At 40.9% G+C, this 15,610-nt stretch overlaps 1 protein-coding gene across 1 annotated transcript in view; it reads left to right on the forward strand.

The window, feature by feature from the left end:
• XDH (xanthine dehydrogenase) overlaps positions 1–15,610 on the forward strand; it is a 75,093-nt gene that overhangs the window by 51,237 nt on the left and 8,246 nt on the right. Inside the window, exons 25-31 of the mRNA XM_011972543.1 lie at positions 11,058–11,249; positions 11,401–11,546; positions 12,306–12,387; positions 12,904–12,999; positions 13,612–13,740; positions 14,419–14,493; positions 15,410–15,462. Of these exons, the coding sequence (XP_011827933.1) occupies positions 11,058–11,249; positions 11,401–11,546; positions 12,306–12,387; positions 12,904–12,999; positions 13,612–13,740; positions 14,419–14,493; positions 15,410–15,462 (773 nt within the window). The remainder of the gene's footprint in view (positions 1–11,057; positions 11,250–11,400; positions 11,547–12,305; positions 12,388–12,903; positions 13,000–13,611; positions 13,741–14,418; positions 14,494–15,409; positions 15,463–15,610) is intronic.

Consider the following 15,610-nt stretch of genomic DNA (forward strand, 5'->3'; position numbering starts at 1 on the left):
TCATAAATTAATGTTGGAATAAACTGAAGCTGGAAATAAATACTTCATGAAAACTGGCTAAAGTCTGAAATAAATTACCTGTTTTATGTCCAATAGCTACTACATTTGATAGAACAGTTTTGAGAAACATTTCATTCTTGAAGGCAACATCTGACATGGTTCTCAGCAAGTTGGAATAGTAAAGATGGTTGGGTTGTTTTGATGAGTGGAAGCAGCATGTTTGTAGCATACAAGTTATTCAATAATCTTGTGCTATTGACCTAAAAATATGTCTTAACTCTTCATCAAAGCAAGCCTGGTGAAGTCTTTACTTGTTACTACTTCAACAGTTGGAATTAGTTGCTCTTTTTACTTGATGAAACAAAACTATACCTCTGAATATTTATGGACGCTTTTTACTAAATCAGGCTTGTGTTCTTAATCCAAATTAGTAAAGTTTTATGGAAGCTGAGATGTAATACAGTAGTCTCCCCTTATCTGCAGGAGATACATTCCAAGAACCCTAGTGGATGCCTGAAACCTCAGATAGTACTGAACCCTTTATACACTATGTTTTTTCAATCTAACAACCAAGGCAGCTACTCAGTGCAAAGCGGCAGGCAGTATACAGTGTGGATAAGCAGGACAAAGGGATGATTCACATCCCAGGCAGGACAGGGCAGGAGGTCATCAGATTTCATCACTCGGGACAGCTTGTGATTTATTTTATTTATTTTATTTATTTATTTTTTGTTTTGAGATGGAGTCTTGCTCTGTCACCCAGGCTGGAGTGAAGTGGTGCGATCTCAACTCACTGCAACCTCCACCTCCTGGGTTCAAGCGATTCTCCTGCCTCAGCCTCCCAAGTAACTGGGATTACAGGCGCCCCGCCCCAACATGCCCGGCTAATTTTTGTATCTTTAATAGAAACTGGGTTTCACCATGTTGGCCAGGCTGGTCTGGAACTCCTGACCTTGGGTGATCCACCCACCTCAGCCTCCCGAAGTGCTGGGATTATAGGCATGAGCCACCGTGCCTGGCCGACTTGTGATTTAAAACATGAATTGTTTATTTCTGGAATTTTCCACATAATACGTTTGGACCAAGGTTGCCTCGGGTAACAAACTATGGAAAGTGAAATTGCAGATAAAGGGGGTTACTGCTCCTGTGCTCTAAACTTGATGTTTGGGTGATCAGGAGCAGGTAGCCAATGGGAAGAGCACTTCTGAGTGATAAGTAAAGGAGTTTCTCTGGTGGCCTTTTCACATTCTTCAATGTTCAAGCATATTTTTCACTTACCATTTTCTCTTCCACCTCATTTTGCCTCACCATCCCCCCTCTCTGCTTATTTCTTAAACCCATTGATGGCACTCATTAAATTGTGTTCAGAGCGAATGAATCATTGTTCCTTAATATCCTTTTCAATATGCCACAATTTAGGGTACTTTTAAAATTTTCTAAAATAATATCCTAATCTGAATATTGACTAATTTGAGCCACATTCCCACCTCTATCTCAGCACACGCTGCCAGTCTTCCCCAGTATCTCCTCTCAATTCCCCACCACACCTCATAAAATTGGAATCAAAGAAATCTCACTCTGTCATTGTTAATCTAAGAGTAAAAGCACTGATTTTAATACTGCTTTACTAGTTTCAGCCATCTAAGTAGGTAGGCCTCTAGGTATTCTGCAGTTCACTGGTGGTCTTGACAGCCATTCATACATGTTTGTATTACGTTATTTTTCAACTAAATCGCAGTTGGAAAAAAGAATCTTTAATATTATGCCCTTGGATCTGTTACTGCATCACTAGCACTTGTGATGCAATAGGACACTGCGCCTGTACTAAAAGGGCCAAGAGTAAATGCCTTTTTTCTTTTTGGTGTTTGTTTTGTTTTGTTTTGTTTTGTTAAACATGTCTATAGAGTTGGTTAATGCTGAATTTGTGAAATAGCCCTTCTAAAATTATTCTTGTATTTAAAAAATAAATGGATCTACCTAATTTTTATCGATTTTTTTTAAAAAAAGAAATGATCAAATTATATTCCAGAGTGACTATACCATTTTGTATTCCAATCAACAACCTTTAGGGGTTCCACATCCACAGTAACACTTGGTATGTCTGTCTTTACCCACTAGAATTAGTGGGTGTGAAGTGATAGCTCATTGTGATTTCAGTTTGTGTTTCTTATATCCTGTGACCTTGCAGAACTCATTTATTAGTTCTAGAATTTCTTCTGCAGATTCCTTGGGATTTTCTCTGCAGGCAATCATTATCATCTGCAAATAGGGACATTTTTTTTTCTTCCTTTCCAATCTGCAAGTTTTAATCTCTTTTTCTTTACATACTGTGATGGCTAGCCAGACCTTGCAGAACTATAGGTCATATATCCTTGCCTTGTTTTTACTCTTAAGGGGAAGGCATTCAGTCTTTCATCATTAAATACGTTACTGGTAGGGTTTTGTTTGTTTGTTTTTTGTAGATACTTATGATCAGATTAAGGAAGTTTCCTTCCATTAGTGTTTTCTGAGCATCTTTATAATGAATGGGTGTTGAATTTTGTCAAATGCTTTTTCTGCATTGACTGATATGATCATGTGATATTTTCTTCTTTAGCTTATTAATATGGTGGATTGTATTCATTCCTTTTTTTAAACACTGAACCAGCCACTGTCCTTGGAATAAATCCAGCTTGGTCATGGTATAATTAATATATTGCCAAATTGTATTTGCTAAAATTTGTTAAAGATTTTTGGATCCATATTCATGAGAAATATTGCTCTGTAGTTTTTTCTTTTAAAATTAGACCATCTTGGTCAGGGTTTGGTGTCAGGATAACATTAGCTTCATAAAATGAGTTGGAATTCCTCTTCTAATTCTAGAAGAGATTGTGCAGAATTGGTGTTAATTCTTCTTAAAATGTTTGGTAGAATTTTCCAGTGAAATCATTTGGAACTGGAAACTTCTTTTCTGACAGCCTTAAAACTATTGGTTAAATTTCCTTAATAGTTCTAGGACTATTCAAATTATCTATCTCATGTTGAAGTGGTAGTTTTGTATTTTGAGACATTCATTTTAAAATGTTTTGTTTTTAATTGTTATGGGTACACAGTAGTTGTATACATTTATAGGGTACATATGATGTTTTGATGCAGGCATACAGTGTATCAGGATAAACAAATCAGGGTAATGTAAGTTTCCATTACCTCAAGAATTTATCATTTTTCTGTGTTAGGGAACATTTCAATTCTACCCTTATTTATTTTTAAATATATGATAGGTCAGGCGCGGTGGCTCACGCCTGTAATCCCAGCACTTTGGGAGGCCGAGGCGGGCAGATCACGAGGTCAGGAGATCGAGACCATCCTGGCTAACACGGTGAAACCCCATCTCTGCTAAAAATACAAAAAATTAGCCAGTCGTGGTGGCGGGCACCTGTAGTCCCAGCTACTGGGGAGGCTGAGGCAGGAGAATGGCATGAACCCGGGAGGCGGAGCTTGCAGTGAGCCGAGATGGCGCCACTGCACTCCAGCCTGGGTCACAGAGCCAGACTCCGTCTCAAAATAAATAAATAAATAAATAAATAAATAAATAAACGATAAATTATTGTATATTTTAAAATATTATAGTCCCCATATTGTGCTACTGTATACTAGGTATTACTCATTCTGTCTAACTGTATTTTTTTATACATTAACCATCCCCACTTTATCCCCCGTCCCCCCTACTTTCCCCAGCCTCTGGTAAACATCGTTCTACTCTTTATCTCCATGAATTCAATTTAATTTTGTCTAAGTTATTAAAAAATTTATGTGTGTAAAATAGTTCATGGTGTGTTCTTATTTCTCTTTTGATGTCTTCAGGGTCTATAGTGGCATCCCCTGTTTCAATCCTGATATGGGTAATTTGTGGCTTCACTTTGTTTTTCTGTCTTGCCAGAGGTTTGTCAATTTTATTGCTCTTTTTAAAGACCCAGGTTTTTGTTTCATTGATTTTCTCTATTGTGTCTGTTTTTGATTTCACTGATTTCTGCTCTTATCCTTATTATTTCCTTCACTCCATTTGCTTTGGATTTATTTTGCTTCTCTTTTTCTAGGTTATTGAGTTGAAAGCTTAAATAACTATCTGAGAATGTTTTCCTCTTTTTTAATGTATTCAATTTAGTGCTATAAAGTTTCCCCTAAGCACTACTTTAGACAGGTCCCATAAGTTTTGGTATGAGTATTTCATTTTTGTCTTGTATTTTTGGTCTGCTTGTTTGTTTCCCTGCCACTTTCTCTTTGATCCCTAATTATTTAGAAGCATGCTGTTTGGTTTCCAGGTGTTTATAGATATTCCTGTTATCTTTCTATCCTGAGGCTTTCTATTGATTTCTAGTTTCATTCCATTTTAGTTGAAGAACACATTCTACAGGATTTCAATTCTTTCAAGTGTGTTGAGGTTCATATCAAGGCCCAGGACATGGTCAGTTTTGATACAAGTTCCGTGGGCACCTAAACAGAATGTGTATTTTGCTGTTGATGGACTGTGTATTAGCTTCCTGTGGCTGTTATAACAAATCACCACAAATTGGGTGGCTTAAAATAATGAACATTTATTTTCTCACAGTTCTGGAGGCCAGAAGTCTGAAATCAAGGTGTTGGCAGGACCGCACATCCTCTGAAGCTCTAGGGAAGGATCCGTTCCTGGCCTTTTCTAGTTTCTGGTGGCTGGTGGCACTCCTTGGCTTGCGGCTGCATCACTCCAATCTCTGTCCTTGTCTTCCCGTCACCTTCTCCTGTGTGTCTGTTCTTGTCTACCTATACATACTTCTCTCTTACAGAGACATGTGATTGCATTTAGGGTCCACTGCAATAGTTCAGGATAAGCTACTTCTCTCCAGATCCTTAACTTTATCACATATTTTGCCATATAAGGTAGTATTTACAGGTTCCGTGATTAGAAAGTGAATATATCTTTGGGGAGGCATTTCTTTTTCCTACCACAGGTGTAAATATCCACTAGATCCTGATGGTGGTATTGAGTTCTTCTATATCCTTCCTGATTTTCTGTCTATTTTTTTCTATCAATTTTGAGAGAGGAGCATTGAAATCTCCAACTGTAATTGTGGATTTTTTCTATTTCTCATTTTAGTTCTACCAGTCTTTACTTCATAGATTTTTCAGCTCTGTTATTTGGGGCAGACACAATTAGTATTGCTGTCTTTTGGGAGGATTGACACTTTTTTCATTATATAATCTCCTTCTCTCTGTCTCTGGTAATTGTATTTGCTCTGAAGTCTACTTTATCTCATATTAATAAAGCCACTCTTGCTTTCTTTTGATTAATGTTTGCATGGTATATCTTTTTCCATCCTTTTACTTTCAACTTGCCTACATTATTATATTTGAAGTGATTTTCTTGAAGATAGTATGTAATTGGGTCATGTTTTAAAATCCATTCTGCTAATCTCTTTTAATTGTATTTACACTATTTATAGGTAATATAATTACTGATGTGTTGAGGCATAAGTCTGCCACTTTATTTTTTGTTTTCTGTCTGTTCTATCAGCTTTTCATTTATCTGTATTCTTTTGTGTGCCTTGCTGTGGTTGGGTTACTTGGACATTTTTTTAGAATTCCATTTTGATTAAAAGTATCTCTTACATAGCTTTTTTAGTATTGCTCAAGGTATTATGTTATATATATACAACTTATCACAGCCTACAGAAGGTCTCATTTTACTAGTTTTGGTGATGTATAGAAAACTTACCTCCCTTTATGACTCTGCCCTTTCCCATTTACATTATTTTTATTTTAAACACTTTCTTTACATTCATTTAGAACCACATCAAGACAGTGTTTTAATTTTTGTTGCAACTATCAGACAATTTTAAAAACCGAAAAGAAAAGCTTACTGCTTGTACCCATGATTTTGCTTATAGTGTTTTTCCTTCTAATTCTCCAGGCTTCTTTCTTTTATCCTTTTCTTTCTGTTTAGAACTTCCTTTAGTCATTATTTTATTGTGGGTCTGCTGGGGACACATTTTCTTAGTTTTCCATCTGAGAATGTCTTGATTTTTTTCCTTATTCCTGAAGGATAACTTTAGTGGGCATTAAATTTTGAGTTAACAGTTCGTTTCTTTCAGCACCTGAGAAACTGCCACTTCGTTCAGGTCTCTGTGGCTTCTGATGAGAAATCCTTTCTCATTCTAATTAGGCTCCCCCTATAGGTAAGTTGTCATCTTCTCTGGGTGCTTTCAAGACTTTTTCCTTTGTCTTTAGTTTTCAGAAGTTTAATTATGATAGGACTTATCACGGATTTCTTCGGGCTTATCCTGTTTCAAAATCACTAAGCGTCTTGAATCTGTAGGTTTATATATCTTGAAATCTTGAAAACTTTTCAGTTATTATTGCTTTGAGTACTTTTATGCTCTTCTCTTTTTCTCCTTTTCTTCCAGATCTCCAGTGGCTTCAATGTTAGGTCTTTTGTTATAGTCCCAAAAGTCCTTGAAACTGTTTTGTTTTTTTTTTTTTCATTCCATATTCCCAATATAGTTCAGACTGGATAATATATCTTATTCTATTCTTCAGTTCACTGATTCTCTTCTATGCCCCCTCTCTTCTGCTGTTGAATCCACCCAATAAGCTATTTGTTTTGGTTGTTGCATTTTCAATTCTAAAAGGCCCATTAGGTTCTTCTTTGTATCTTCTATATCTTTGCTGAAACTATCTGTTTATTTCTGGAAGCCTTTTATTTCTGTCAAGTGTGTTCACAATTGATCTTGGAGGCATTTTTTTTTTCCCATGGCTGCATTGAAACTATAGTCAGACAATTTTAACATCTTTGTCACCTCAGTGATGGCATCTCTTGGTTATCTTTTATTATTCAGGAAGTTTGAGATCTTCCTGACACTTGGTATGACAAGTGGTTTTTCACTGAAACTTGGAGAAACCCACCACTAATGTACAGATGATGGCGGTGATGATGATGGTGATAATGATGTTCTGAGAGCTTGGATCTTATTTAAGCCTTCTATTTTAATTGGCTCTTTCTGACCTTGCTTTAGCAGTGGTGGATGCCACCTCATCACTGCTAGGTGGGGGTAGAAATCTTGATCTTCCACTTGGCCTTTGTTGATACTCAGGGTAGGAACAACTCCTTACTTCTGGGCAGAGGTGGGAGATCTACATTCCAAGTGCTGTCCATGGACATCATGGTGCAGGTGGTCTCTTTACCACTGGCTTGTGCTAAAAGTCTTGACTCTTCACTGGACTTTGCACCACCAGAATGGAAGGGAAGAGTGGTGTGTCTTTGTTAGGTGGGTGGGGAAGTCAATGTGTTCTCCAGTGACTCAATCATAAGGTGTAGGTACAGCCTTATGACTGGCCATCAGCAACGAAACTCTCAACTCCCTTCCTGGTCTCCTCTGGCACCATCCCAGCAGGAGTGTTGGGGTATCTCATAACAGCCTCATGAATGTGAAAGTTTAGGCTCCCACTGAGCTTTTGCCGGTGTGAGTAGGAATGAGACTACATTTTTGTGTGTGTGATGTTTGACTGGATTACTTATTGTCTAAAAGTGTTTAGTTTTGCTAGATTGCCCTTTTCCTGGTCTTTTGACTACAGATAAAAGGATTTGGGATATAGAGTGAGCTTTTTGGTCTCTGTCATCATTGGCATTTCTGGATTGCCAGCTCCTGCCCTAAGTCTGGGATATATAGATGAGGCAAAAAGGAAACCCCTGGAACTCACCGTCATGTCATTCCTTGGGTTGCAAAGTCCCTCCTGGGACTGCCTTTTTTTTCCTCCACTTTTCAGAGTATTCTTACATTGCTGTTGTGGTTGATTTTAAATAAATGTATAGAATTCCAGAGTTTTTAGTGGTACTTAGTGGGAGTATGGAAGTGGAAGTCTCCGTATTATACATCACTGCTGAGTTTCTCGCAAGATAGAATCCTAAGTGATGTCATCAGTAATTATCGTGTGCTTTCATATTTAGTCTCAGTTGATGCTCCTCCAGTCACATTATAAATGACCAGGGTAAGACCAGAAGTGGGAGCTACACACTCCTCATTATTGTGGTCACAGCTTTAGCAGATGAACTTGGAGTATTGAGTTGTTTAGAAAAATAACTAGAGGGTTTGGATGAAATAAAGTCAATTGTGAGAATTAACAAATTTATTTTGGTGGTACCACTTTTTACAGTTTTTTAAATCTTAATTTTGTAACCATAGTAGTTACATATGTATAGATTCTTGTTTAAAAAAAAAAAAAAAGAGGTGGCTGGGTGCGGTGACTCATGCCTATAATCCCAGTACTTTGGGAAGCCGAGGTAGACAGATTACTTGAGGTCAGGAGCTCAAGACCAGCCTGGCCAACATGGCAAAAGTCTATCTCTAAAAAAAAAAAAAAAAAGTTAAAGTTTTCAGGAAAAGCCAACGTTCCCCTTTACCCCTTTGGATCCCACTCCTCTCTGCTAGGGGCTGCCTAATGGGCTCAGTTAGAAAACTTCACACTTCAGATCTAGGGTTAAAATTGTTCAAAAAAAGAAGTGTTCTTATTTCGTGTTCTCACCACGTATAAGACATGCTTTTTGGCATGGGAAAAAATCACATTGAAAAACAGTCTTTGTCCCTAGACATCTTACAAGATTTTTAATTCAATCCAGCAAATATTTATTAAGTGCCTAGGGTGGCCACATGAAGAAGGATATGATATTGTTTCTGCCTTCAAGAAATTCACAATATGGCTGGGGAAATAGATGATAAAAGAAGCAGAAATGCAAGTTGATAAAGTACTAGGGAAAGCAAAAGTAGAATTAATTGAGACATAGAAAAATCATCTAGGATGAGTAAGACTGAAATTATCAAAGACACGTAAAACAACTTGTGGGAGAGAGAGAGTACACATAGGGAAATAAACTAAAACCAGAATAAAACAAACAACAAAAACATGAAACTGCCATTGATCTTTCCAGAGAGATGAGATATTACAATTTGAAGAAGGAACAGAATGTTACTAAAATGGAGCAGTCAAAGAATAAAAAAGAGCTCTCATGAATTGACACTATGAAAGCAGAAGGGTTGAAAGGAACTTGACAAATTTCCCAAAAGTGGAAAATAATGTGAAACAATAGAGAAAATACAAAAAAAAAAGAGAATTAGTTCAAGAGTTTCAAATCATAATCATTTCAGAAAGAAAGAATGGAAAAAACAGAGAGGGGGGAGCTATCGATAATTCAAAAAATTTTCCAAAACTGATGGGCATACATTTTGGGATTAAAACAGCACATTCAATAACCAGCACAATGAAATAAAATAGACCTATGCCAAGTTATAACATTATGAAATTTAGAAACCTGAGGACAAACAGAAGGTTTCACAATTTTCAGGAAAAAAAGAACAGAACCCTTTCCAAGAGTTAGAAAGCCATTGATTGGACTTCTCAATAGCAGGAAGCTAGAATGTACTGGTAAAATGCCTTCAAATTGCTGAGAAAAACTGGAAAGCCTACTTCCAAATTAGGATTATATATACAGTGGAATCATTAATTAAAGGTGAAAGTAGAATAAAGACATTTCAGACATGCAGCGTGTCAAAGATGTTCCTCTTTGTGTACCCTTTCTTATGAAGATGTTAAAGGATGTACTCCAACAAAATGAGGGAGTAAAATTTAAAAAGGGAAAGACATGGAATCCAGGAACAGGAGATTCAATATGGAGAGAGATGAAGGGAATCCCTGGGATGAATCCCTTTACCCCTTTGTATCCCACTGGGGGATTTCAGATTTAAATCCTTAGGTAACAGCTGAATAGCAGATCTAGTGGGCAGCCAATTTAAATTGGAGTAGGCCAGATGGCTCTAGGATAGAAAATCAAATGTGCTTGAGCATGTTGGAAGCAGGGCTCAGGAGGGAAAAGAGAAAACGCATTAGGAGCAGATTTTTAGAATTGGGGAAAACTTTAAGTTGGCTTAGTAATGAGTACATACAAAATGAAGCAGATGAAAAAATAAAGACAATTCTTAACTCTAGGGTGAAAAAAATATTATCAAGGGAGAAGAAATTGTAATGTAACTACATGGTTCAGCAGTAAGTAATGTTTACAGAGTTATAATATTAAGTTGACTATTGATCTGATCAAAATACAACTATACTGGGAAATAGGAAGCTGGTAGGGGTGAGGGCTGGAGGGAGGGGGCTAAGCCAAAACTAAATTCTCCTTTTCCATAAAAGAAAGACAACGTAAAAGTCTAAAGCTGAAAAAGTCAAGACGTAGCAATGTAGCCACATTATCTAGAGATGTGTAAGTTTATCTAAATAGCTGATAAATGATAAGCTATGAGAATTGCAAGTAGTTGCTTCTGGAGACTGGAAGGAAGGAAAGTGGAAGAGGCTACTGTTTTTCATACCATGACTTATAGAAGTATGCGACACTTCAAACTATTTGCAGTACAACTTTCACGGTGGTTTCATTCGTTTTTATTAACTAATTTACAATGAATTTTAAAAAGTTAACTGTTTTCAAAAAGAGGCAAGTGATTAGTTCCAACTAGAGACTCTGGGAAAGGCTTCTCCACAGAGGCGCTGAATGAGGGGACTAGTAGGTGGATAAGGTGCAGTAAAGATGCTGCCGCAGGCTGGGCTCATCCCTGCAATCCCAGCACTTTGGGAGGCCAAGGTGGGTGGATCACGAGGTCAGGAGATCGAGACCATCCTGACCAACATGGTGAAACCCTGTCTCAACTAAAACTACAAAAATTAGCTGGGTGTGGTGGTGCATGCCTGTAATCCCAGCTACTCAGGAGGCTGAGGCAGGAGAATCGCTTGAACCAGGGAGTAGGAGCTTGCAGTGAGCCAAGATCACGCCACTGTACTCCAGCCTGGTGACAAAGCGAGACTCCATCTTAAAAAAAAAAAAAAAAAAAAAAAAATATGCTGCTGCAATATCCTGGGGGAGAAATAACTTGGGCTGAAGAAGAGCAGCTGTGGTGCAGAGGGGAAAGGCAGGCCATGGATAAGGCCCTCAAAGTTTCTACTTTGAGGAGCCAATGAAATCAGCACACTGTTCTCTCCCATTTTTGTTTCCTCTGCTTCAGATTATGGAACGAGCTCTATTCCACATGGACAACTGCTATAAAATTCCCAACATCCGGGGCACTGGGCGGCTGTGCAAAACCAACCTTCCCTCCAACACGGCCTTCCGGGGCTTTGGGGGTCCCCAGGGGATGCTCATTGCCGAGTATTGGATGAGTGAAGTTGCGGTGACCTGTGGGATGCCTGCAGAGGAGGTAAGCCGAGTATTTGGTAGCACAAGTCAGAGTGGTTTGGACTACTTAGGGGGAGAGTGGCTTTGTATCTTGGGCATCTCCCATGGGGGCTGCCCCCACCCCCACCGCTTCTTACCACCAACAAGGCCTCTGTGTCTCTCTCCTTGGGAAGGTGCGGACGAAAAACCTGTACAAAGAAGGGGACCTGACACACTTCAACCAGAAGCTTGAGGGTTTCACCTTGCCCAGGTGCTGGGAAGAATGCCTAGCAAGCTCTCAGTATCATGCTCGGAAGAGTGAGGTTGACAAGTTCAACAAGTAAGCACTGGGAGTAGGGGTCCAGTGCTTTCCTGGGTTTCATATCCTACAGCCTTTCTCCTGATCCCAAAATAGGAAGCTAATAATTTAATGGATAACTTATGAGACTGCTGAGTTTGCCAACTCATTCATAGCCGTCTCTTTAAGATCTTATAATGATCTTCAGCCTGGGGCAGGTGGGCTCACAGCCTGCAATCAGTGTCATAGTCTATCAGTTGTGGTTCATCTTTAAGCATTTGTAAACCTTCTGGGCACACCATATTGTAAAGAACACTGGCCCAGGACCAACACATAACAGTTATACACCTGCCTCTGACACCAATCTATAAATATGAATTTTGGAGTCACTCCATCTCCCTGGGCCTCAGTTTCATCATCTGAAAAGTGGACATAATTGGACTGGCTCTGTCCTCCTCACAGAGTTATTCAGACAATTAAATATAAAGCACAGAGAAGGCTTTATTATTGTTGGCAAAGCACAGTGCCTCCTGGAGATAACAGCCCAAGACCACCAAGCCACTCTGACCCAGCATGAGTTGCACTCAGGGAAGAAGAGTGTTGACACTAAAGTCAAGACCGCCTGGAGTGGGCTGTGCACCAGCTGACCGTTCTCATCTTTGTCTACATTATTGGGGCATAGTTCCATTATTACAAGACTATATGGGCAACCCCAAGGATGTCCTGTTTTGGCTTGATCCAAAGATATTCATGACCTCAACATGGTAGAGAAGTTTCTATAAGAATGTTCCTTTTCTCTAGGGAGAATTGTTGGAAAAAGAGAGGATTGTGCATAATTCCCACCAAGTTTGGAATAAGCTTCACACTTCCTTTTCTGAATCAGGTAATTGCTTTATCGAATTGTGTCTATCTCCGCTGGACTGGGACCCCATTTCCCCCTTGTTTACAGCATTGCAAGGGAAATTTCATTGTCACTGGTAACAGGGCTTACTCAAGGAACTCTTTGCTATTTAAATGAAAGTTGAACTTGCACAGTCCTATTTGTCCAGTAGGTCATGGGCAGTGAGACTCAGAGATCTGGGATCAACCTCTAGTTCTTACCTTTCCTTACTATCGGACTGGTGAGAGCTACTCTATTTTTCTCGTTCTGTTTCTTCACTTACAGGGTGAGGACAGATATTTGAACAAGAGAAACAGAGAGAAACATATGAAAACCTTCTGCAACTACTGATGTGCTATATAATTAAATCATGAGATTCATACTGCCATAATTTTTGTCTGAGATTTACATCCAAAATGCTGCTGGTTCTCTTGTTCCTGGGCTCCATACCTTTGGTCCCAAACTTTACTGAATTGGAATTTACTGACGTTTGTGTCTGGCATCCTTCTCTTTCCCTAGGGAGGAGCCCTGCTTCATGTGTACACAGATGGCTCTGTGTTGCTGACCCATGGAGGGACCGAGATGGGCCAAGGCCTTCATACCAAAATGGTCCAGGTGAGCAGCCCTCTCTAGCACTGTGGTGTCTGTTGTTAGGGGAAGTGGTATAAGAAATTGAGCAGTGGGACCTACCAGAGCAGAAGCAGGCCCAGGGTCTGTCCCCGGCCCTGTTGCTTATGTCCGTGTTGCCTCGGGCAAGTCTTTTCCTGCACTTGAACTCAGTTTCCTCAACTGTGCAAAGGAGTTGGCCAGGTGACCTCTGAGGACATTGCTATTACCAACATTCTCAGTGTGTGAGGTGGGCACACTGTGTGTGTAAAGGTTTCCCACATTCCAAAAGACTCCTCGAAGTGGGGTGAGGACAATGAGCTGGATGAGGGTCAGCACATCTGCTTGGCCCATGGAGACTGGCCAGATTGGATCTTGTGAAAAGTGAGTGTTAGTGTAAAAAGGCACTGTCAGTTTATGAATGCTTTTACCCAACCAAACCGCTCCAACAAGTGCTCCTTCAAATTCAGCCAGATGTGAGGACATCCCAGACAATGGGATTAGAGCTTACAAAATTGTTTTCTTGCCTGTAACAGTGAATGTGAATCCTGTCTTGGAGAGAAGGCAGCCAAGCCCCATGATAACCCCTTCCCTAGAGGGCAATGTCTTCTCTTTTCACAGGTGGCCAGCAGAGCTCTGAAAATCCCCACCTCTAAGATTTATATCAGTGAGACAAGCACTAACACTGTGCCCAACACTTCTCCCACGGCTGCCTCTGTCAGCGCTGACCTCAATGGACAAGCCGTCTACGTAAGGAGCCCGTGGGAGCCCGCAGAGCAGAGGGCCAGCCCAGAGCTGTGGGCCTGGAGAGTCTCCCTGGGTGGGAGCTAGAAGGATTCCTTGCAGGCTCTTTGGCTCTGGCCAGGCCTCTGGCTCCCTTATCCAGGAGGATGCTGTTTCTCCAAACCTCAAGCTAAAAGAGAGGCCCAAGAATCATAACCACTGCCCTCAAAGCTGGGAAGGATGAGTGCAGGATGGGGAAGTGAGGATGCTGAGGGAAAGCAGAGGCTTCTGGAAATACTCCCTGGTGCTGGAGCTGGCAATAGGACAATGGGCTGAAGCTGAAATTTGATTATAGAGTCAGGTTGGCCACACTTGCTCCTCTCCCATATGGGGGATGTAATCAAACAAGGAGTTTGAGGGAAGAAGACACCTCCTTTGGGATCCCTCAAACATTGCACCCTCTGTCAGTCTAAGAATTGGGTCAGGAGGTGCTCTCCAAGCAGGGACTAGTGGTGGCCCTATTGGCCAGGTCCTGTGGATTCTACCCTGGGCCTCGGTCATTCTGGAGTGGGTGGCCAGGCTGTTTGAGTGGCACCCTGGGCACAGCATTGCTTGGAGGTGGCCTTGCTGGGGCCCTCGGGTTTTGCCTGGGCTATTGAATGCAGAGGAGTGATGTGTCTGGGGTGCGGGGGGTGTTTACTTTAGGCGGCTTGTCAGACCATCTTGAAAAGGCTGGAACCCTACAAGAAGAACAATCCCAGTGGCTCCTGGGAAGACTGGGTGAGTCTGAGCGGATCCACGTCACTTTTGCAAAGGAGAGGGAAATCAACAGCAGGGCCTCTGTTCCGACCCCGAACAAGCAATAGGAGACAATATTCTAGTCAGAACAGCAGAGAGAAGTTGAGGTGGTTTGTGTGATTTCACAGGACGAATAAATGCTCATCCTGGCTGGGTCGCTTTCTCTGTAGCTTTCATCACTGAGGGAGGTCATTTGAGGGAAGCTTTTGATCTTGACAGCCTTGTGGGAATCAGGGTTTTTGCTGCCTGAGCCTGAGAGGATGGGTGCCTGCTGAACGTGCCTCATCAGATTGTACTGACTCACCGGGTCTGCTCCCACACCATCTTTGTCCCAAATGAGCCTGGTTTTCCTCAAATCTCCATCTCTTGAGTTTGGGTCTACTGAGATTCCCTCTGTGAGAGCGTGGGGAGAAAACATCACCCAAGGACTTCTATCATTCCTGTGATTTGGGGAATGACAGAACAAGTACTTAAGATAAGAATAAGCCCAATTCTCTGACTTCTAGATCAGTGGCCTGAATGTCAGAAATCTCAGAGGGAAGCTGCAAGGGAGTCTCTCGCAGGTGGGAGGCTGTGGCTCCTCCAGTAGGGGGAAATATCAATGGCAGCTCTGCATCCTTCCCCAGTATTGGAGTGGTAGAACTGGGCAGAACACTAGCACATCAAATGTGACCCCATGTAAACCAGCTCAGTACAAATCTTCCTCAATAGATTTAAAGAAAACATGCCATTTTTCTCAGACTCACTCATCTTACTATGCCTTCTTTGACCTCTCCATACCACGTGTACCAAGCACATGAATGTAGCTTGACTTTGGTAGTTGGGTGAAAGCTTAGTGGCAGGTCAGGGTTCCTGAAAACCCCACTTCCCCTGCCTGATGGCCATCTCCTCTCCTCAGGTCACAGCTGCCTACATGGACACAGTGAGCTTGTCTGCCACTGGGTTTTATAGGTAAGTATGGTGCTGTCCTTGCCCAGCTCATAGTGCGATGTCATCTTAACCTCACTGGTCCTCTCCAGCACCAAATCCTGCCAGGCTGTGGTCAGGAGAGAGCAGCTCCACTGAAACTCTTATCTCTTCAATAGACTTCCACTAATTT

The sequence above is a fragment of the Mandrillus leucophaeus genome, unplaced genomic scaffold (genome assembly GCF_000951045.1).
Source record: "Mandrillus leucophaeus isolate KB7577 unplaced genomic scaffold, Mleu.le_1.0 Scaffold13, whole genome shotgun sequence".
Lineage (NCBI taxonomy): Eukaryota > Metazoa > Chordata > Mammalia > Primates > Cercopithecidae > Mandrillus > Mandrillus leucophaeus.